The sequence below is a fragment of the Phragmites australis genome, chromosome 9 (assembly GCF_958298935.1).
Source record: "Phragmites australis chromosome 9, lpPhrAust1.1, whole genome shotgun sequence".
Classification (NCBI taxonomy): Eukaryota; Viridiplantae; Streptophyta; class Magnoliopsida; order Poales; family Poaceae; genus Phragmites; species Phragmites australis.
This window is the reverse complement of record NC_084929.1, coordinates 23,885,597-23,908,608: the sequence shown is the minus strand read 5'-3', so window position 1 is coordinate 23,908,608 and position 23,012 is coordinate 23,885,597. Positions and strand designations below refer to the sequence as shown.

Genomic DNA, 23,012 nt, shown 5'->3' with positions numbered 1-23,012 from the left:
TCCTCGAAACCCAAGCCCTAGCACATTGTTGTCGAGATCCCAGCCGCCACCGCCATTGCCGCCCGTGGCCGAGCTTGCCGCTCTCACTGTCTCCCCCATCGCATCTGAGCGAAGCTCCAGCATTGCAAGCCCGCGAGGAGTCAATTCCGCTGCTCCTCGTTAACTCTCTGCCGCCGGACAACCCTTCTCGCGAGCTTCGATCCCCACCGTACGTTGTGCGCCGCCATTGATGGTTCTACGGGCATCCATCGTGAAAGGTGAACCCTTGGGAAGTTTCCTCATGTCCCTCACTCCTAGTTAATTTTGTTATGTGCTTTTCTGTTGTGTTTCGAGAGTAGATGAGGAGTAGTTCGAGAATCTAGGACCAAGTCTTCGAAGAGTCTGAGCAGCAAGTTAGAAGAGTCAAGTGCCCTTGAACATTTTGATCCTAGTTTTTTTTTAAATATGTTCTTTATTTCAAACATGCATGCTGTTAATGCTGAATCCTATTTACTTATATTATCATATTCCCTATATTCCTTATTGTCTAGTTGTCAGTAGTGGTTATGTTAGGTAGCTTATACTTAGCTTCGCACAAGGGTATGGATGGGTAGTCAGTGAAACATGACTAATGAACTATGCAACTATGAGTTGGGAATTTAGGTAGTGGTATAGCAACATGGAACCTTAGATCTTGATGCTAGTGATGGTGGTTACAATTATGTTGTTAGTTTGGTAATTGCTCAAGTGATCTAAGGATCGGTTCGTGGAGCGATAACCTAAGAAGTATCGTATCAACCACAAGACCTGGTATGGGACAGGCTTGGCCTATTAATTAGTGGATTCTACTGTTTTACGTGCTAAACCATAAGAGTGGATGTATGGAGACAGCTAAGACCAGAAACATTTAGTTAGTGGTATGGGTTGTGTAGTGGAAGGGAAGAGTGAAATCTTGCTGGAGCTACAAGGTGCAAAAGGGGGCTTCTGGGTGGCGTGAAAACCACTTTGATGGCGGTCAAAACTAGCAGGCATGCACATACTGCATGAAACATTATAACAGCCTTGTAGTGATTTTCTAGATGACACACCAGTATGTTAAGTGTTTCGTGGACACATCAACAAGGAAATCACGACTCATGAGGAAAGTTGGACAACCTCTGCAGAATGTAAATTCTGATATATCAGTCGTGCTCACGATCATGAGAGACTTGGATCCTCACAAGATTAGCTGGATGGGTTTGGTTTGGATTAGTTGGTTTGGTTGGATGGTTCTTTGTTACCTATGATGGGTATCAAGTCAGATTGTATAGAAACTTGAAGTGCTTTTCAGATAGTTAGAAAACATGTTGTGATGTTTCTAGGAGATGGAAGTCTAGTGATGAATCACATAGATAAATATGATGTTTGTATAACTCTACGATAGCATAGTTGTCATTTTTGCAAATTTAACCTGTTACAGTCTGTTCTTTATTTAAGCTTATATGTCATTTACTTTACACACTTGCGAAGTACGACATGTACTCATACTTGCTATTTTCATCCAAATGTATATCAAATGCTGCTCAGACAATAAAGGAGAACCAGACTACTACATCGATGAAGATGAAGAATACTAGGCTGGTGGACCCCCAGTCAGCATATGAAAGATAGAAGCTTCATTGTGTTTTGCTAATGGGTTTTAGTTAAAGACTTTAATATCTTTCTATCTTGTTTAAGTTAAATGTTATAATAATGACACTATATGTGATACAATGATGAATTCGCTGCACGTATAAAACTTGATCATAACATACATGTGGTTTATATCTGCGTTTATCCCTTTATGAAACCGGGTGTGACACCAAACATTTCCAACTGGAGGTGGTGGTGACGTACTGAGGTTGTACTGCCCATTGCTCCCCGCGTATTTGTTTGGAGAATGGATATGCTCCGGCATATGCATATACAACTAATTCTATTCGTGTTTATTCAGGCTTGCAATTTGCATTTTGCAAGTACCTGACTCAACTGGAGCTTCTGGATTTTTTTAGCTGCTATTATTCCAATAAGGGATATTCTACAGCTGCACACACGTCCATGCACTTTAGATGTAGCTCTACTAGCGATTTCTGCAAGTCAATAAAGCTCTCTACACAATCATTTGGTATCACTCAATTAACTGAGTTGTAAAGGTAAAACTGGGGACAAGAAAGGAGATTCTTGCATAATCTTATAATCATACATTTTAATCTTATACTTAACTGTTTGCAATAGGATTGTAAGATTGCCATCCTTTTCAGCTTTGGACCTTGAGTTCAAATATCAAGTTCTCCACTTATGCAAGGCGCTGGCAGAGTTCCAGCACAGTATATGTCAATGACTAGATCAGCTCTCAAAACTCAGGTTTGCTAACTTTTTCCCTATCTTGCTATTTTAGCTTTCTTCTAACCCTTAATTTTTAATAAAAAAATACACTATAGGAACTACCTAACAGTTTTGCGTTAAAAGATTATAAGGTTGCCCCTTTGAATTGTTACAATGCCAGATAAGCCACTTTATAAGGATTTTAAAAAAACTGCACACTTGATTCCTCCGATCTAAAATAGATGTCAACATAGTATACATGTGGTCAAACTGTAAACATCAAAATATATATTTGACACGATACAACAACAATTATCATATCTTATTATACTTTTTTATTATTGTTAATGGTTAAAGCTAAAAGCGTGTAGCGAAGAGTATATCATAATTCCACGTCATAGCCGACGAATGTACACCCCAGACCCAGAGCTAGTGCGGTGTTGCCTAAACCCTCCCCATTCCAACATGTTCGCCTCCATCTGCCTGCGGCGGTTCATTCTCCGCCTCAGCCATATCCCCGCTGCCGGCGGCACACACTCCTTCCGGCCGAACCCCAGCGATGCCCTCCTCTCCCACGGCTACTCCTCAACCGCCCTCGCGGGCGCCGCCGGTTCCGAGCCCTGCCCAGCCACCGTCTCCTACCTGGTCTCGTGCGGCCTCTCCCCCGCCGCCGCAGCCACCCACAAACACCGCATCCGCTCCACCGCCAAGGCCGACGCCGTCCTCGCGCTTCTCCGCCGGTATGGCTTCTCCGACGCGGACAACACCGAGATAGTCCGCCGAGCCTCGCTGATCCTCAACCTTGACGCCGACAGGATTCTCCGCCCCAAGCTCGATCTATTCGCCTCCCTCGGCGTCCAGCCTCGCAAGCTCGCCACCATGCCGCTTCTCCTCACGCGCAGCCTCGACAATCACCTCGTCCCCTGCATCCAGTTCCTCCGCAGCATCCTCGGCAGCGACCGCGACATCTGCCACGCGATCTCCCGCACCCCACGCGCTCTCAAGGCCGACCTGGAGAAGAACATGCGCCCCGCCGTGGAGGCACTCCGCCGCCTCGGGCTCCCGGAGGATGCCCTCTCGAAGCTCCTCATTATTGAGATGGGCGTGCTCATGATTTCGCCCGACCGCATCAGCGAGATCTTCGAGGACCTCAAGGCGCTCGGCCTGGGCGTAACGGACACGGGATTCCTCTACGGCATCCGCGCGATGTGCTGCCTCAGTAGGGAGACATGGCTGCGGAAGGTGGCCCTGTACCAGAGCTTGGGGGTGTCCGAGGGTGAGCTGCGCAAGGCGTTCAAGACACAGCCCACGATAGTGCTCTTCTCCGATGAGAGCATAAAGAAGAAGCTCCGGTTCTTCATGGACGAGCTGAAGCTTGAATTAAGCGATGTAATGGGGCAACCTGTGCTTATAGGGTATAGCTTGGAGAAGAAGATCATACCAAGGTGTGCGGTGCTGAGCGTGTTGATGAGGGAGAGGAAGATTGAACCAGATATCAAGTTACGGAATGCATTGATCGGTAGTACCAAGATCTTCTCAGAGAAGTATGTATTGAGGTATGCTCACGATGTGCCAGATGTTGTGAAGGCATATGAGGGTAAGATTAAATTTGAAGGATTCAGAGATCAGGATGTGTTAGTTCCACTAAAGCCATGAAGCAGGTAGTCCAGTAGAATCAAATCACTATAGGTTAGGCTGCATGTTTCCTGTGCCATTGAGATCAAGGCATGCTATGGTTCTAACACTGTTTCACAGTGCGACGTTACTCCATTCTTGGCCATTTTTACCATGTATCATCTTTATTTGTAGTTTAGCATTTGCCATTTTGTATCCTCTGGTCTATCAAATCTTTAAACTTAGATGTGATGTTGTCAAAGTTACTTGATCTGATATGTTGAGCCAGTTAATTCAACTGTTTATGCTTTTAAGGTAGTTCTACCAATATATGGTGATTTGGAAACTTGTCGCGGGAATGGACGTAGCGCTTCTTTTACTCTCCGTCTGAAGCATATATGTTTCTTTCTAATAGATGAATTTGCCATTTTATTAATAGTTGAGAGCTTCTGTCGGTGTTGGTCCGTTGCTACATGTAATGTGTGCACCTACTGAATTTCGACTGTTAAGTATTTAAAAGTGGAAGCTTGTCGCTCTGGTTAAATTGTTCTTGTAGGCTGTACTTGTTGAGTTGCTATTAGATTTGTTAACTTTAGTTTTTCATATACAGTGATATTAAGTATGAAAAATTGAAAATGGCTATTCAAGAATGAGACTTCTTCGCAAATGACAATGCTCCCTGCTTTGGGAACTGGACGGATGACCACAATTGAGATAAGGTGATGGATTTCCTTATGGTTGCACAGCTGCATTACTTTAACGGCATCAGAAAACAAGTTCCTTGGGAAACACGGAACGCTAACAAACAGCTACTGGCATAAGGACCCCTTTTCTTTTGCCTTGCTCCACCAAATGAGTGGAGTAGCATCCAAATTCTCAACATTGAGACATTACTAGAATACTGGTAAACATTATCTTGATATATGAGTCAATGCTGGACTTGATTGAGGTATGGTGGAAACGAGCTTGTCTCCATGGGAGGAGAAAAGGAGCGCTCGAGGATTGACACTGGGCAACTCAACTATTCTTTCTCAACAAGCTTGTCCCACTGCCAAGTGCTCACTAGAATCTGCATCTAAGGTATAGCCTGTGGTTTAGCATGTGCTAGTCTACATTGTATGATCTCTAAGAATGCTCATGATCTTTGTGTTGTTCTTGCAATTTTTGAACGTAGGATTTTAACGACTTCTCTTAACTGGTTTCCTCAGTTGTTCAGGTCGTAAAGTTTTGCTCAAATTTTGAAAATATCCTTCTTAATAATGCTTAGCTGAAGTTTCATTGAGATGCCTTTTTTTGGTTGACAGTTGTGACATACAGATTTTACTTGGTTTATAATAGTCTCAACTGTTTCACACCAGTTGAATTCTTGGAGGACTTTTAGACCTCAGGCCACTTGTTATTTTAGGTGCAAGGTGATTCTTGGAGATGCTATGAACTTATTAGTGAGGATTCTGAGCATGCAGGAAGGTCTAGGATCATTTTTTCATCCATATGGTACTTTTTAATGGTGTAAGATTTTAACCTCATCTTTGAATGGTGATTTATCCCTTGAAACATAGCAGTACCATATGTTTTGCATGCATTTGGACCAAATTTTTCATAAAAGGTGGCACCTTTTTCATTGATGGTTTGGAACTTTGGATTCCTCTATGACAAGCACATCAAATGGTGGGTGATACATCAGTTTTATGGTTAGCCTGTAGTGATTTTTGTGTAAGTATGGCTGCAATAGGATTGGGTTTGCCGGTATCCATGTTGCTATGGTCAGTGCTCAGAAAAGGCCAAAACGGTTCCATGTCAAATTGCACCTTTTTTAATACTTTTTTTTGTTATTGTTAATGGTTGAAGCTAAAAGCTTGTAGTGAAGAGAGACCCTATTTGATACAACTTGTTGTTAATAGTAGAATTCTGTAACAAATTATTAGTAAGCAGATATTAAGAATGAACCGTATAATTTGGAAAAACAGAATTTATTTTTTACAAGAAACGAATTGTGTAAAGCACCAGCGGTGGCAAACAGAGCCAGTATACCCCAGCGCTAGTGCGGTGGTGCCTAAACCCTCCCGATTCCAACATGTTCGCCTCCATCTGCCGGCGGCGGCTCGTCCTCCGCCTCTGCCAGATCCCCGCTGCCGGCGGCACACACCCCTTCCGGCCGAACCCCAGCGATGCCCTCCTCTCCCACGGCTACTCCTCAACCGCCCTCGCGGGCGCCGCCGGCTCCGAGCCCTGCCCAGCCACCGTCTCATACCTGGTCTCGTGCGGCCTCTCCCCCGCCGCCGCAGCCACCCACAAACTCCGCATCCGCTCCACCGCCAAGGCCGACGCCGTCCTCGCGCTTCTCCGCCGGTACGGCTTCTCCGACGCGGACATCACCGAGATAGTCCGCCGAGCCTCGCTGATCCTCACCCTCGACCCCGACCGGATTCTCCGCCCCAAGCTCGATCTATTCGCCTCCCTCGGCGTCCAGCCTCGCAAGCTCGCCACGACGCCGCTCCTCCTCACGCGCAGCCTCGACAATCACCTCGTCCCCTGCATCCAGTTCCTCCGCGGCATCCTCGGCAGCAACGGCGACATCTGCCACGCGATCTCCCGCACCCCACGCGCCCTCATGGCCGACCTGGAGAAGAACATGCGCCCCGCCGTGGAGGCACTCCGCCGCCTCGGGCTCCCGGAGGATGCCCTCTCGAAGCTCCTCATTATAGAGATGGGCGTGCTCATGATTTCGCCCGACCGCATCAGCGAGATCTTCGAGGACCTCAAGGCGCTCGGCCTGGGCGTAACGGACACGGGATTCCTCTACGGCATCCGCGCGCTGTGCTGCCTCAGTAGGGAGACATGGCTGCGGAAGGTGGCCCTGTACCAGAGCTTGGGGGTGTCCGAGGGTGAGCTGCGCAAGGCGTTCAAGACACAACCCACGATAGTGCTCTTCTCCGATGAGAGCATAAGGAAGAAGCTCCGGTTCTTCATGGACGAGCTGAAGCTTGAATTAAGCGATGTAATGGGGCAACCTGTGCTTATAGGGTATAGCTTGGAGAAGAACATCATACCAAGGTGTGCCGTGCTGAGCGTGTTGATGAGGGAGGGGAAGATTGAACCAGATATCAAGTTACGGAATGCGTTGATCGGTAGTACCAAGATCTTCTCGGAGAAGTATGTATTGAGGTATGCTCACGATGTGCCAGATGTTGTGAAGGCATATGAGGGTAAGATTAAATTTGAAGGATTCAGTGATCAGGATGTGTTAGTTCCACTAAAGCCATGAAACAGGTAGTCCAGTAGAATCAAATCACTATAGGTAGTCCATTGAGATCAAGGCATGCTATGGTTCTAACACTGTTTCACAGTGCGACGTTACTCCATTCTTGGCCATTTTTCACCATGTATCATCTTTATTTGTAGTTTAGCATTTGCCATTTTGTATCCTCTGGTCTATCAAATCTTTAAACATAGATGTGATGTTGTCAAAGTTACTTGATCTGATATGTTGAACCAGTTCATTCTATTGTTTATGCTTTTAAGGTAGTTCTACCAATATATGGTGATTTGCAAACTTGTCGCTGGAATGGACATAGTGCTTCTTTTACTCTCTGGCTGAAGTATATCTGTTCCTTTCTAATAGATGAATTTGCCATTTTATTAATAGTTGAGAGCTTCTGTCGTTGTTGGTCCGTTGCTACATGTAATGTGTGCACCTACTGAATTTCGACTGTTAAGTATTTAAAAGTGGAAGCTTGTCGTTCTGGTTAAATTGTTCTTGTAGGCTGTACTTGTTGAGTTGCTATTAGATTTGTTAACTTTAGTTTCTCATATACAGTGATATTAAGTATGAAAAATTGAAAATGGATATTCAAGAATGAGACTTCTTCGCAATGACAATGCTCCCTGCTTTGGGAACTGAACGGATGACCACAATTGAGATAAGGTGATGGATTTCCTTATGGTTGCACAGCTGCATTACATTAACGGCATCAAAAAACAAGTTCATTGGGAGACACGGAACGGTAACAAACGGCTATCGGCATAAGGACCCCTTTTCTTTTGCCTTGCTCCACCAAATGAGTGGAGTAGCTTCCAAATTCTCAACATTGAGACATTACTAGAATACTGGTAAACATTATCTTGATATATGAGTCAATGCTAGACTTGATCGAGGTATGGTGGAAACGAGCTTGTCTCTATGGGAGGACAAAAGGAGCGTTCGAGGATTGACACTGGGGAACTCAACTGTTCTTTCTCAACAAGCTTTTCCCACTGCCAAGTGCTCACTAGAATCTGCATCTAAGGTATAGCCTGTGGTTTAGCATGTGCTAGTCTACATTGTATGATCTCTAAGAATGCTCATGATCTTTGTGTTGTTCTTGCAATTTTTGAACGTAGGATTTTAACGACTTCTCTTAACTGGTTTCCTCAGTTGTTCAGGTCGTAAAGTTTTGCTCAAATTTTGAAAATATCCTTCTTAATAATGCTTAGCTGAAGTTTCATTGAGATGCCTTTTTTTGGTTGACAGTTGTGACATACAGATTTTACTTGGTTTATAGTAGTCTCAACTGTTTCACACCATTTGAATTCTTGGAGGACTTTTAGACCTCAGACCACTTGTTATTTTAGGTCCAAGGTGATTCTTGGAGATGCTATGAACTTATTAGTGAGGATTCTGAGCATGGAGGAAGGTCTTGGATTATTTTTTCATTCATATGGTACTTTTTAATGGTGTAAGATTTTAACCTCGTCTTTGAATGGTGATTTATCCCTAGAAATACAGCAGTACCATATGTTTTGCATGCATTTTGACCAAATTTTTTCTTGAAAGGTGGCACTTTTTTCATTGATGGTTTGGATTCCTCTATGACAACCACATCAAATGGTGGGTGATACATCAGTTTTATGGTTAGCCTCTAGTGATTTTTGTGTAAGTATGGATGCAATAGGATTGGGTTTGCCAGGCGTTACTTATCCATGTTGCTATGGTCAGTGCTCGGAAAAGGCCAAAACGGCTCCATGTCAAATTACGCGAATGGATGATGATTATGTTTAAGAAACTGGGTTAAACATCCAGAAAAAAAAAAGTCTCCAAGTCAAGTAGAGTCGACACGTATATCTATTTCTATAAATAAAGGTCTTGATCTGCAAATTCCAGAAAAAGAATGACTCCCATGATCATATCAAAACGCCATGCCTGATAAAATAAAAGATTTGGATTTGAGAATTCTAGAAAAATAGTTACACCCTTCAGAGTGCAGTTGTATCAAAATTCCATATCTAATACGTTGATACTAAGATTTTTTTAAGAAAAATATCTTCATTCCAAGTCCTTAAACAAATCTTCCTTCCAAGTTCCAAGTCCGCCCCAGCTATACAGGAGGCACTACAAAAACTTACCAGTTTCGCTTTTTAGTTTCCACAATACTATTATGTAACCAGACTAAAAAAAGACGATGCTATTGTTGACGTGAAATTTTAGAGGGTTTTAATCGAAGAAGGATAACTATTGGATTTGCATCGTGTGCTCTTCTTTTTTTCTTCTTCGCGTATGTTTTTTTTATCTCCGTACACCAACATAAAGAGCTCACCTACTGGTACCAAGCCATATCCCCTCGCCCCGTCCCGCCCACTGACCGTCCTTTGCCATCTCACCACTCCGCCTCTGCACTCATCTCCTCTACCGAACCGCCTAAACCCTACCGCGCATCAACCTGCCCCTGATCAAGCCATCGTCGCTAACCCTGAAGCCCCCAACCCCACCTCCGTCCGTGCCTTCTATATTTGAGAACCCTCCCTTCATCCACGGGCGGCGGCTCGTGGTCCTCATCCGCCGCACTGCTGCTGTGGCTGCCAGCGGCACGAATCCTCCCCAGCCCCAGACCCAGGGCCCACGGCGCCCGCTTCTCCCATCTACTCCTCGACGCCCCCAGCGATAACCCCCGATGCCTCCTACGGTCTACCCCGCCATAAGCCTCCCACAGGTTATCGAAGAGGTTATTGAAGGAGTATGTATTGAGGTATGCTAATGATGTGCTAGATGTTGTTAAAGCATATGAGGGTAAGATTAAATTTGAAGGATTCAGGGATCGGATGTTCTAGTTCCACTGAAGCCAAGAGGCTAGTTTTTCAGTAGAATTAAAACACTCTAGTTTAGACTACGTGTTTCCAATGTCATTGAGATCAAGGCATACCATGTTTGTAATTGTGTTTTGTAGTGTGGCATTACTTAATTCTTGGCCAATTTTTACGTTGCAGCATCTTCGTTTGTAATTTAGCAGTTGCCGTTTCGTATCCTCTGGCCTAACAGATCTAGAAGCATAGACATTGTGATGTTTTCAAAGTTAGTTGGTCTGATATGTTGAACCACATCTTTTAATTATTTATGCTTTTAAGCCAGTTATTGAAGTATATTGTGATTTTGAAACAAGTCGCTGGAACGTAATTAGTGCTTCTTTTCTCTTTTGGCTGAAGTTACTGTGTTCCTTTCAAATTAATTAATTCGTCATTTTATTTTGAGTTGATAACTTTTTATCTGTGTTGATCCCTTAACAGCATGTAAATTGTGCACAGCCGCTGAATTTCACTTACGAAACTGTTAAGCGTTTAAAATTGGGAGCTGGTAGTATTGTTTACAAAATGGTTCTTGTTAGTTTGACATACTTATTGCGTTGCTACTAGACGTATAAAGTTTATCTGTTTCTGTACAATAGTATTACGTATGAGAATGCCTATTCTAGCATGAGGTTCTCTTCTCAGCAAATTACAATGCCACATTCGATACGAGGTTGATGGGTGATCATAGTGGAGATAAGGTGATGAATTTCCTTATGGTTGCTTTACATGAACATCATAAAAATGAAGTTCATTTGGAAATACAGACACTAGCCTACTCAGCTAGTCATGCTCTCCAAGCTTGCCCCACTCCCTAGTGCCCACTAGAATGTGCATCCAAGGTGTAGCTTGTGGTTTACGGTTTACTCCGTACCATCTACCAATTTACGCTGTGTGATCTCTTAAAAAGCTCATAACTGTGACGCCTGTTTTTTTTTTTTTGGCAGCCCGGCCCATCTCCTCACGTAGCGCAGCTCGGCCCAACCCACTCTTCCCTCCCTCTCGCCGACAGCTGTCATCCCTTCCCTCCGCTTCGCCCGCGCTGTGCGCAACCACCGCCCGCGCCCACAACCTCGCAACCGCCGGCCTCTCGCGCCTATTTAGCTGCTCCAACCCCCCAAATCTCCCATTCTCAACCAGCACCGCCGCCCCTCACCTTTGCTGAGCGTCATTTCCGGCGAGGAGCTTCGTCGTCGCTTACCGCCGTGTCCAAGCCTTTCTCGGTGCGTCCGAGGCCGCCATCAGCATCGCGGGACCTCGGGAATACGTCCCACCCCTCGGCTCTCCCTCTCCGCCGCCAGAAACATCATCTCGCCGAGCTCCGGTAAGCCTCACCGCCATCTCACCATCGCTGGCTTCCTACGTCGCATCCCGTGGTCCACTGACCGTCCCTCCAGCATCGCAGGACCCAGAGGAAGCTTCACCGACCGTCAAATCCGCTTCTCCGTCACCGTAGCCAAGTTCCCGTCGAGCTCCGATCCCTGCCGTCGCTTCTCTCCATCGCGACCAGTCTGTGAGGAACCGTCCAAACAATATTCTAATTAATCACTAAGTCGATCACTGACACGATCATAACTTCAACGATTAAACAGAATACCACCCCGGTAATCCCGGCACGTGTTTTGTGCCCAAGTATTGGAACACATGCCTTCCAACGCATCACAACATAGCTTAATAAAGAGCGAATAATGAACATTTATATTACAAGTATTAAGCATGCAACTGATTTCAACAATTTATAACAAAAGCGAGCTAGGAGGAGACAAAACCCCTCAACTCTTAACTATCCAAAGATCTACGCAGCGGAAAGAATAAACTAGACAACAAAAGAGAGTAGAGCCACATGCCCTTAGACTCCACTCCAAAAGCTTGAGCTTCGTAGTAGGATGCACTACTCCTGCCCGCCACCCTGATCGGCAGGCACAAAGTAACCATCGCCCCTTCCTCAGCAGCCGGAGTACCTGCATCAACATAAGGCAGCACCCTGAGTATGAAGGTACTCGCAAGACTTACACAATATGGGTATATAATATCCCAACTCCAAGGATTATGCATTAAGCTGTTAGCAAGGATATAATCATGAGGTTAAGCTAATTAAAGCAGTAAGCAACCTAGACATATGTGTGAGCAACTAAATTAACCAACATATATGAAATTACCCTGCAACTACCAACTGATCATATGAAAATGTAACCACAATAGTATCAATGTATAACAAGTGTCATCTCGACCACCTCCCACATATCTGAACCGTAAATCACATATCCGAACCATATAACCGAGCCAACAATGAGAACTCTACGACCGGGTGCAAATGAAATAATAGCATGCTCATGACCGAGAGCGCGACAGTTCGAACTATTTTTACACCCTGCAGGGGATACTCTTGGACCCACACGACTCGGGGACCATACGGCTTGTGCCACCCGCTAAAGTGCACACAAGGGGTACCCATGTCAACCTTTCCCAACCAGCCCTAACCGTGTGCGGCATGCATCGCTCGGTGCGGCGGTACTAGAACTACTCCTAGAGCAAACTAGTACCACTTACAAGCCCGCCCACTCACACCATCGATGTTCAGGCCCCACAAATCCACAGTTGCGAAGGTATTCGGCTCGCCTTACTATTAGATTGGCATGTGCTGAGTAAGGTAAGTGCTAAAGCTAACTACCCTGAGGATCGGTCTTAAACGATGCAAGCGGCCTATGGTGTCCGGGTTCCCTTCCCGAACTACCCCAGACTTTCCTTGAGGGCAGATGACACCCGTAACACCGCCCATATCTCGTCTCATACTCACCACTCAACCAACCATAATAACCTCAAATATGTATTTGTGCGACAAAAGTAAATCCTATGCTCGTAAACAACAGAAAACGTCATCATTCGACTTCTACCGAAAGACAAAAGACCTAAGCATGACTAAGCATATAAGTCAAACTTGGACCTAGACATAACATCATCTCAAAGCTACAAGAAACGTGGATGAACAAGTCATCAAAGTAGAAGAATGCAATTGGCATAGGTTCTACCCATTTGTTTCCGACATCGACTACCTATACATAAGCATAATTTATCAATATTTAGACTTCACTCAATTCAACTGACAGGGTTCAATATGATAGATGCTTGCCTTGCTGTTCAGGTGGCTGCCCAAAGTTTCCCTCGCTCTCCTGGATCATCGACTCGATATTCTCTAAAAAGAATAACGCGTGCAATGTCATGAGTATGAATAAAGTGCAACAATGCATGCCACAATGCTTAACAACATACTATAAATATAAGATATAAGAATCAATGCAATACTAGACGATCTAAACAAAAATCGGAAAATAACAGCCATCCGGAGTATCCGGACTGGTTTGGAGTATACGGGCTCGGACCTTCCGGGTGACCCTCCAGGAGAGGTGCTCGGTTACTGCTTTTTATTTGTCTGGTCCAGAGTATCCAGGTGAATCCGGAGTATCCGGGTTCCGGAGTATCTGGGCTATCCTCCGGGAAAGGCTTTCGGTTAGTATTATTTTAACTTGACTTGGAACCTCCGGGTTGGTCCGGACTATCTAGGATATACCGGACACTCCGAGTGAGGTTCCGAATGGAGCTCTCGGCTATGCGATCACATAACTACCCGGAGTCTCCAGCTTGTCCGGATAATCCGAGCTATACAGACTTGCTTTCTTCACGATTTTTCCACTTTGGTGTTTTGACTCATTTTACAAATCTGTGCTACACAAACGTGTACATACCCTATCCAAAGGATCCTAAACCCAACTCGCACCCTAAACCCTAACTAATTTTGAACACAACTCATCAAACAAAATCTACTAAACCCAAAGTATCCGAGTCAGCCAGAAAAGCTGTTCTCGAGAGGATTTTTGGTTTATTCGAGTTGCGATCTTTTCCAAGCCTGAAGGGAACATGTTAGAGATAGTCTAAGGATACTAGAACTTGTTCATCAACTACCAACACTACTCTAGAGCTCAGATTCGACAAAAACTCTATTTTTGCTCCAAAAAGCTCAAGAATGCCAAGAACTTCAAGAACTACTCGAGTCCTCTACGAAAACGAAAATGGATTGGATGGATGAGTAGCTTATGAGCTAGAGAATGCAATGGTACCACATGCATACCTTGAATCCTCCACTTAAGCTTGGATTTTGGAGGAAAAGAGAGAGTGAGTGCTTGAGCTTGAGTGAGAGGGGGAGGGAGAGCTGCAGCTATGCTACACTTGGTGAGGACGTGGTGGAGTAAGGGAGGAGAGAGGGAGCAGGTGGGTTGCTGCCCACTTGAGAGAGGGAGTGGGTGAGGAGTGGGGCCACATGTGGGGCCCACATGTTAGAGAGAATATGTATTTCCAATGCATTTTCCATTATTTTCTCCCCCAAGTTTCTCTCTTATCCAAATGATTATTAATGAAGTGCATTAGCGCTCCGGATTACTATTACACAAAATTTAAGCACAATGCTTAAGAGGCATAATTTTACTTAAATGCGTGATTAAGAAATTGGAACGTGACAGAGTCCTTCGGCTGCCGTGAATCCTTCAATGAGAATCCCCATCGTCATCTCGTTCGATTATGCTTTTTTTCGTCATGTTTGGTAGCCTGTAGCGCTAGATCGAGCGTCGCCAGCGATCCTCCGACCATGCCCCCGGGCGGCGCCGCCGCTTTCCTGTTGTCGTCGGCAGCCAAATCCCCCCTTTCGCCCTCGGTCGTCCGATCGTAGATGATCGACCGCGATTAAACCAGCTCATACCCCTTCGCAAACTAGTAAGATCGTGCCACGTGTCACATAATTCCTATCAGCACTCATGGTCCACGTCAGCGCCACGTGCCTTCCATATGTCGGCCACATCACCCACTCGAGTTCAGTCAGCTTGCTGACGCAACAATTAGGATTTTCGATTCAAAAATAAATCATTTATTCTTCGAAATTATGTAATTTTACATTTAGGCCCCAAACTTTTTTGTTTTCACAAAAGACCATTTTCAACCCTTGTAATTTTACTTTTAACCCCTTGTATTTTTATTTAATTGCATCTAGGTCCCTAAACTTTTACAAATAGGCCCTATAACTTTCTGTTTATACAAATTAGCACTTATTCTTTTTCAGAAAAGCCCCTGTAGCTTTAAACCTTCATAACTTTTTCGTTATAGCTCTGTTTTAGGTGATTATTACGCTCACGCGATCGTAGCAGCCAGTACTATTCGTTATTATGCTTTTCATAGCGCCTTCCCGGCAAAAAAAAGAGGGTAGACTTCATCCGAGACACATGGGTTCTTTTGCTTCCTTCAAAGAACTCGTCTTTGCTTATGTTTAGTGTACTATCTTAGATATTTGTGCTTGCTTGTTTCCTATGTGCATGGTTGCAATAAGAGATGAGCAGTACATGAGCTAACAAGACTAGATCTTTGAAGAGTTTGGGCAACCCGTTGTTGAAGGCTTGATCACATTGATCCTATTGTAGTAAAGTGTGTCTTTCACTTTCTATTTGCATGCTTTTGTCAATATGAATCCTGTGTTTAGGATTTATTAGTACTTTCCATGATTATCCTTGTCGCCGATGTTGTAGTTGGATATCAAGGGTAGAAATACGTAGTTGTGCTATCAAGTCAAGTGGGATAAATATTAATTTAATTAATGGTCTATGCAATGTAAACTGGTTTGGGTAATCTTTTGTAGCAACATGAAACATATGAATCTAGATATGTTGTTTTGGTTGGTATGGCTGTTGTGTACGAATTGGGTGATGTGCAAGTACTTGTTTTAAATCCTAAGGACCGGTTCATGGACATGTAATCTGGCATAATAGCGCAACAACGAGGCTTATATGATACGGCTTAACCAATTAATTAGATGTCCTACTTATTTTGTACACCAGTGGACGGTTGAGTGGCACAAGAGGGGGTCTCTGTAGTGGATGAAATTCCTGTTAGCAGTGAAACCTTAGTGGGTGTTTACGGATTTAGAGACACCTTGTAAAGGCCTTGTAGTGATCTCTTGGCGCACACCTTGAAAGTGTGTAAGGTACCAACGTGTACTAGCAAAAGAGTTGATCATGACTCGTGGGTAAACTGTGCAGATTCTGCAGAGTATAAAACTGATCGATCAGCCGTGCTCACAGTTAAGAGCGGGCTTGGACTTCTTCATGGTTAGTGGGGGTCTTGGATGGTTGGTTTTGGGTAGTCGGGTGGTGGTACCCTGATGAGTTGGTAGCTGGATATGAGATTCTGGTGGGTCTGGTAGTCGGATGGAATCTGATGAGCTGTTCCTTTAATGTTGGTGTTGTCACACATAGTTAATAGGATTACTAAGTCATTTTTGAGTCCTAAATTAGAATGACATAGATGCAGAAAACCTGAGTCAAGTCTTTCTTATCTTAAGTCTTCATATCATGTTTTTCCACACTTGTTGAGCACTCCATGTACTCACGCTTTCCTTCTCCTAACCTCTTGATGCAGCCCAAATCATGATCTTCACCAACTTGGATTTGGTTCTCTTGCAAAAATCACGAGTTGCTGCTCAGAAGATGAAGACTTTGAGGATATCCCGGACGATGGAGCTGAGTTCTAGGCGAAGGAAGTTTTCGACCTGAAGACTATGTTCTAGGCTGATGCTCCTCTGGACAACGCATGTGGATGGATGGAAGATCAACTACCGCTGAAAGTTATCTTAGTGTTTTCTTTAAGACCTACGAGTTCTTTTGTAATGACTCTTATCGTTATGTAATGACATTGTTATGTTATCATTTATGAAATCACCGTATGTATGAAACTTGATCCTGACATACATGTGAAATGTATCTGATTTGTTCTTTTGAAACTAAGTGCGATAATAACCTTTGAGTCTTGAAATTAGAGGATGTAGGATTCCGATGTTTTCTTTTAACTTGTATTATCAGTTCTTGACGTTGTGAAGTTTTACTCAAAGTTTGAATATATAATCGATTATTAATCGTCGACGTGTAGATGAACGACCACCAAAATCCATGACCATCTTCTCTGGTCTCAGACGGACGTACGGATACAACCCAATTATCATTGTTCAGGTCGGGCACTAGCAAGTAGCAGCTACTATTGCATTGCCTTCTAGCCGAGGCGAAAGTTGTTGCAGGTCGTTTGCTGGAACAGCAGGGAGGAGCTGAACCCCAGCCGCGACGCCTCCAGGTCGAGCTCCAACAGGTTGTCCTCCATTATGTGCCCGCCTATCACCACCGACGTACGCGGCACGGCGCCGCCGTCCAACACGCCGAGGCAGAGCGCGCCACCCTTGATGGCCACCATCGAGTTCGCCCCAAACACCACCCACGACGCGGCCTCGCTCTGCAGCACCAGCTCGATGGTCGGCACGGCGGGGCCCACACGCGTGCTCCCTACCTTGCTCCCGTCGTAGCACAGCTTGAACGGCACCACAGGCGGTGCCCGCGGGATCGTGGTCGTCTCAGCCGCGAATGCGTCGGTGACGGCCCTGTGGATGGAGGACTCAAGCACACTGTAGGGCGCCACCGTGCTGAGCTTGGTCCCGCCCACGCCCTTCTAGTCGATGGCCAGAAGCGTCGCGTTCAGCGCCATGGCGCGGTCGTTCAATTTGATGCCCGTCACGCCGATGAAGTACTCGTCCGACTTGTCCCCCTTGGTGGAGACGCCCACCGTGCTCACCAGGTTGACGAGGAGCGGGGTGTAGATGAGCGACTTGGAAAGGTCCAGCCCGGGCTGGAACACGTATGGCGCATCATCGAAGACAACGACGCCCACCAAGACTGTCGGCGGCAAGAAGAGGGTGAACTTGCGGGAGAAACGGAACGTGGAGGCGAGCTGCGTCAGGAGCGCGAGCGACGCCATTTCCGTGGTGCCGGCGGCGAGGCCCTGGGTCAGGAACGTGACAACGCAGGTGAACAGGAACACTGGCGCGGTGGCGAATGGGCCTGGAACGGGACGGAATGTGGTGGGAAGCGCCAACATGTCAGTGATGATGTTGCCGCCCGTGCTGACGTGAGTCATCGTGTTCTCGGGGAACCCGCCGCAGGTGTCGTTGAGGCAGGACGGGCTCGGCGCGCCGACACAGCTGATGACGCAGGCGGCCGTGCGCGCGAGGCGTTACGGATTGGAGCCACACAGTACACGACGGTAGGAGGAGGACGCGTACCCGACCTCGTAGTCCACCAGCACGGCCTTCACCGGCACCAGCGGCGTCCACTACCGGAAGCCCGTCACGTACTGCTGCGTGGCGTCGTCCTTCCCCATCGGTAGCAACACGACGCTCAGGTTGCTGCTGGGCCCGACCGCGTGGCAAGCCGACAGCAGACAGAGGAAGAGGAGAGCGGCGAGAGGAGGGAGGCGCGCCATGACGGGAGAAGGACGCGATGGCGATGTGGAGTCGCAGTGGTAAGGCAAGGAAAGGTTTTTATAGCGCGACGCAGAGTGGTGGGGAAGTGGCGCCGTGGCGGGGCACGACGTCGAATTGGGTCATAGCAGTGCGCGCACCAGTATTTTATGGTTTGGGCTGAGTGAGACAGTGAGCCACGGGGGGCATACGTGTCTAAAAGGAAATTTTATAGATCGTCAAAAGATCTCTACTTTTAACACGATACGTATCCTCATCTTTCTCCTCTACATATATCAATAGTTGAATAAAAAAAAAGACAGTATAGATCAGTATCTTGCGGAAGTCTTTCTGTAAAGATCTCGAATATTTGTATGGGTGAGATGTAGGCCAAAGAATCTCGTCCCCAATTGATTATCTTGATGCATCGATGTGGCACCAGTTGTCGCGGTCTCTGACTTAGACTTTTTTTTAATGCCGACTTGGACCAACTGCACGAGTTGGTTGGTATAGCTGACGAGTTGTTTCTATGGAGAACACGACGAATTTATCTGCGAGCCAAAGCCAACATCATGAAACCATGAGATGAAGAATCTCTAACTAACTTTTAAATCTTACTTTCTATATCTCCGTATAGAGAGTTCTTTCAAAAGATTTTCTTTCTATTTTTCTACGTGCTTCAACCGACTCCTTAAATTTCACCCATCTATATTATATTGGTATCCTATAAATAAAAATATTTGCAACAGTTATATTTTCAACGGGTAAATTTTGTATATGTTTAAATTTTGTTTTAATTCAAATTGAATTAAAAGAAAAATGTCATATAACATGATAAAATGCATATAAATAGAGTATTACAAATAAACTCACTTTCACCATATAACCTAGCGCTAAAAATAATTTTAAAAATCATTCCATCATATAAGAAGAATATTCGTGAATTTTTTCAAATTTTTGAGAAATTATTTGAGGCACTACTCAATATTTTGAACAGAGAAGATGGAAAGGAAAATTAGAGCTGTCGGTACTGTTCACAACGTTGGTCCACATGTCAGTGTCCATTCCAGAGATAGCGAACCGGAGATGGCGAGCGTGTTTGCATCAAAGAAAGTAGCGAGCGGATAAGAGGAGATGGCGAGCCACAGGCGATAGCGAGTGTAGTAGAGAGCCGGTTGGAACAATTTTTTTACCAAATCGCTATATGCAGCAATAGGGAGCTTGTTAGAGTTGCTCTTAGAAGCAGAAACTGGTGAAAAGGCCAGACATTCCAACACACGGGACACGCACCAGCTTTGCGCACGCTGGCTTGACACCTTTGGCGAGGGATGGGGGAATGGGTGGGGCAGAGGTGCGCATAAATTTGGCTCCGTCGGGTTGGGTTCCTGTGGGTTTCAGACCTGGCGGGGCCGGATTCGGTGGAAAAACGACCCCACGGGGAAATCGGGTCGGAGGTACGACCCGAACCTGATTCGGTTCCAAATCTAGTTTTTCACCCACGGGGCCACCCAAACCCCGAAAATACATGGCCCAGTTGATTCCTAAATCCTGGCCCAACACCCACCCCGTCGGCCTAACCCGCCCACCTCACATGCCGCGCTGATGGACCATAGATGATTCACAGCGGCGAGGTCCAAGCTGCTAGATCTGGAGTTCGTGGCGAGCAGCGACGGAGTCCTGCGGTCCTCGGCCCTTGATGGTGCGTGGGTGCTAGGCAGCCCATTCGCTCGGCTGCAGCGCTGACACCAACACTGGGCGCCCTTGCACCCCCTTAGACTTCCTCGACATCATCGGAGGATAGCTGGATTGAGGCGTGCAGTATCCACAACGCCATAGTGAGGACTAACCTCACCAACAAGTGTGTGGCGGCCTCTAGCCGTTGGAGCAGCACAGACATATGCAGTGGAGGTGAGCTCCATCCATAGCGCGGTGGCCATCACGAGTTCGCAACACGGAGCGAGACGCACATTGCAGGGACGCTCCGGCCCAGCGACCCGAGCGCAATAGCGGCCACATGTCGGCTTGAAGCCCATTGACGAATACCCTTGAGGCTCGACTCTCGAGCATGGCCTCCGCGCGCGCCTGTCGCTTTCCAACTACCTTAGGTTGTCGTGGTGGACACGATCCCTGTGAGCAGGTGGCACAGCAGCGCACAGTTGACCTCTACACCGATTGACCATGACGGGGAGTGGAGTAGGAAGAGTTAAAGAGATAAGGTCAGGTTTCGAGTCTCTATCGGGTCTCGAGTCCTGCCAAGGTCGAGGCCGGGGTGAATTTGCACCCGATCTAATTTTCGAGTTTGAATCAGGTTTAATATTTCGGGTTTTAGATTAAGTGTGTTCTCGCTCTACCCAGTTCTGATTCAACCCGTTACCATCCCTAGCGATAGAGTTGATTCAGGATGGTTGCCTTCGGCTTTAATGGTGCGGAGTAGCAATCGAGCGGTCGAGCCGAACGGAAGTACAGGATTACCATATGGACTAGGCATTGAGAGCCAGCGCGCCATGTCGGCACCTGGGCCGGGCCTAGTTTGGACGATCCAGATTTGTCGTGTATCGATTGGATTGAATTGGCAAAGGGCCAAATTTCCCTCCCTGTCTATCGCGAATCATTTTTTGTTCCTTTGCAACTTCTTTGCTTAACCTTGCTCTTCTTTTCAGGAAAAAGGATACCTTTGCTTTATTCAAAGCAAATTAGCTTAGCTCACTACTTTTTTAGACGAATTAGCTCACTACGTGTATCCAAGAAGATTGGGTTGAATTACTCCAACCATCTAAAATATCATTCGAGTTGAAAAAACCATTTGTATCATTAACACGTGGCTTTATAGCCCATGCGCCAGCCTCACATGACACCACTTTATTTTACATCTTAAAGTGGTATCAATCTAATCTTCTCTCTGAGAATAACGATGTGGAACAAGTTTGATGGGCACCCATACATTTTACTTAAACAACACTATATAGTACTTTATCAAAAAATCAAAGGGGAACACTCCGATATAAAAACCAAGGTCACAAAAGCTTTTCTTGGAGCATTACAAAAGACTCTCTACAATTCACTCTCTATATTCTTATGTAAGACGTCTTTCCAATAATATTAGCTTTCTAAATCTCCTGCCTATCCAATAGACTCTAAGTACTTATTCCTTATATTTTCTCTTATATGTTACCGATGGGTGGGTCCCACCCGTCATCTGTCTCCCTCTCTTTTCTCTGTCCCAGTGAGGAGGACGCAGCTCCGCGCACTGAACTCTCGCACGTCGCTGCAGCAGGTGAGGATGGCGACGCAACCCCACTCGTGTGCAGCGAGTAGCTGCAGCCTGCAACTTCCGTAGTGCACAACGGAGAACCTGACAATGACGACGAGTTAGCAGGCGACGAGCTCACGGTGGTGCGCTGAAGCACGATGGTGAGCGATGGCACGACGATATTGCGGAGGTACGAGACAACGCGTGCAGGAGCTCAGGCGGGCCGGCGAACCAAGATGGAGGTGGCGTCTGACATTGCCCGGGACAATTGAAGGTGAGGCCGACGGAGAGTAGGCTGGCTCTGAGAACCAGCGACGTGGAATCCGACAAACGACCAATAGATCGATCTAGAATCATGAATGCGGATGGGTTAAGCTGAAGGCGAATCCTGAGCAGAGGCGTGAGAGAGGAGCCGCATCAGGCTGGGCTGACCAAAAATGCGACGGGAGAAGCACACCGTCGGGGAGAAACAACTGCTCGCGATGGATGAGGGGTGGGCTTGGGAGCGCTCGAGCATTTTAGGAGCCAGGAGAGCACCCTAGACATAGATAACGGGAGATGTGATTTTAGGGTTCGGTAAATATTAGGAGCGATATTGGGAAGATGTTAGAGATATATTTTAGGGTCAAAATCCATATAATTAACTATAGAGAGTCATTTAGTGGATCTCTTAGATATGCTTTTACTACAAGTACGCTAAACTTTGCCACATGGTAATAAAAGAAAACAAATTTGTGCTATTTTTAAGTGCTTGAAACCACTTATTTTCGAATCATCGTCCTACATCCAACTACTTACATATTGTGGTGATTAGATTTGATTCAAAGGCATAGGATGGTCAAAAACAATATGGTTTCAAATACTTGAAAAAGGACACACCAAAGAGAACCTGGTTAGTCGATTCTAAATTGCATCATAAAAATTACAGATTTCACTGCCTTCTGATGCTTTTTCTTTATCTGATCATCCTATGCTATTATCTTCAAATTTTTACTTTACCTTGCTCTTGAGCGTGGTTTGTTTTTAACCAAGAGCGAGACGTTTGTATTTGAGCAATAATTTCTTTGCCTTTATGAGAAAGTCAATTTGTCTCTCCTACAAGATGTTTTGTGACTCGAATTTTTATTGAATCTTAGTGGATAGCTTTCATGTGCACAAACTTTGGCATCTTCAAACAGTTCGGTTTGGCCAAGATCCGTCAAATTGCTCGGCACAAACTTTGCTTCGATTTAAAAAGGAAAAAAAAAGAAAAAGTCTCGAGAATTTAGATTAATATGGGATTCCGCACCGTAGAACTCTCAAGAACCTTGGATTCCACCTTCAAGAGGTTGGGGACTAGGTAGAGTAGAGTCCCGTGGTACCATCTCAACTATATTCCTAACTGCCTATTTTTGTTTCTTTTTTGATTTACTT

At 45.7% G+C, this 23,012-nt stretch overlaps 2 protein-coding genes and 1 pseudogene across 2 annotated transcripts; 2 read left to right on the top strand and 1 right to left on the bottom strand.

Annotated features, from left to right (window-relative positions):
* Window positions 1-2,750: 2,750 nt before the first annotated feature.
* Window positions 2,751-4,297, top strand: LOC133928853 (transcription termination factor MTEF1, chloroplastic-like). The gene has a single exon (XM_062375352.1). It carries the CDS (start codon window positions 2,788-2,790, stop codon window positions 3,976-3,978), a length of 1,191 nt encoding a protein of 396 aa, XP_062231336.1. The 5' UTR covers window positions 2,751-2,787; the 3' UTR covers window positions 3,979-4,297.
* Window positions 4,298-5,935: 1,638 nt separating this feature from the next.
* LOC133928852 (transcription termination factor MTERF6, chloroplastic/mitochondrial-like) lies at window positions 5,936-7,555 on the top strand. Its single transcript, XM_062375350.1, has one exon. The coding sequence runs from the start codon at window positions 6,011-6,013 to the stop codon at window positions 7,199-7,201; it is 1,191 nt and encodes a 396-aa protein (XP_062231334.1). The 5' UTR covers window positions 5,936-6,010; the 3' UTR covers window positions 7,202-7,555.
* Window positions 7,556-17,087: 9,532 nt separating this feature from the next.
* Window positions 17,088-22,001, bottom strand: LOC133927930 (probable aspartic proteinase GIP2; annotated as a pseudogene).
* Window positions 22,002-23,012: the final 1,011 nt, after the last annotated feature.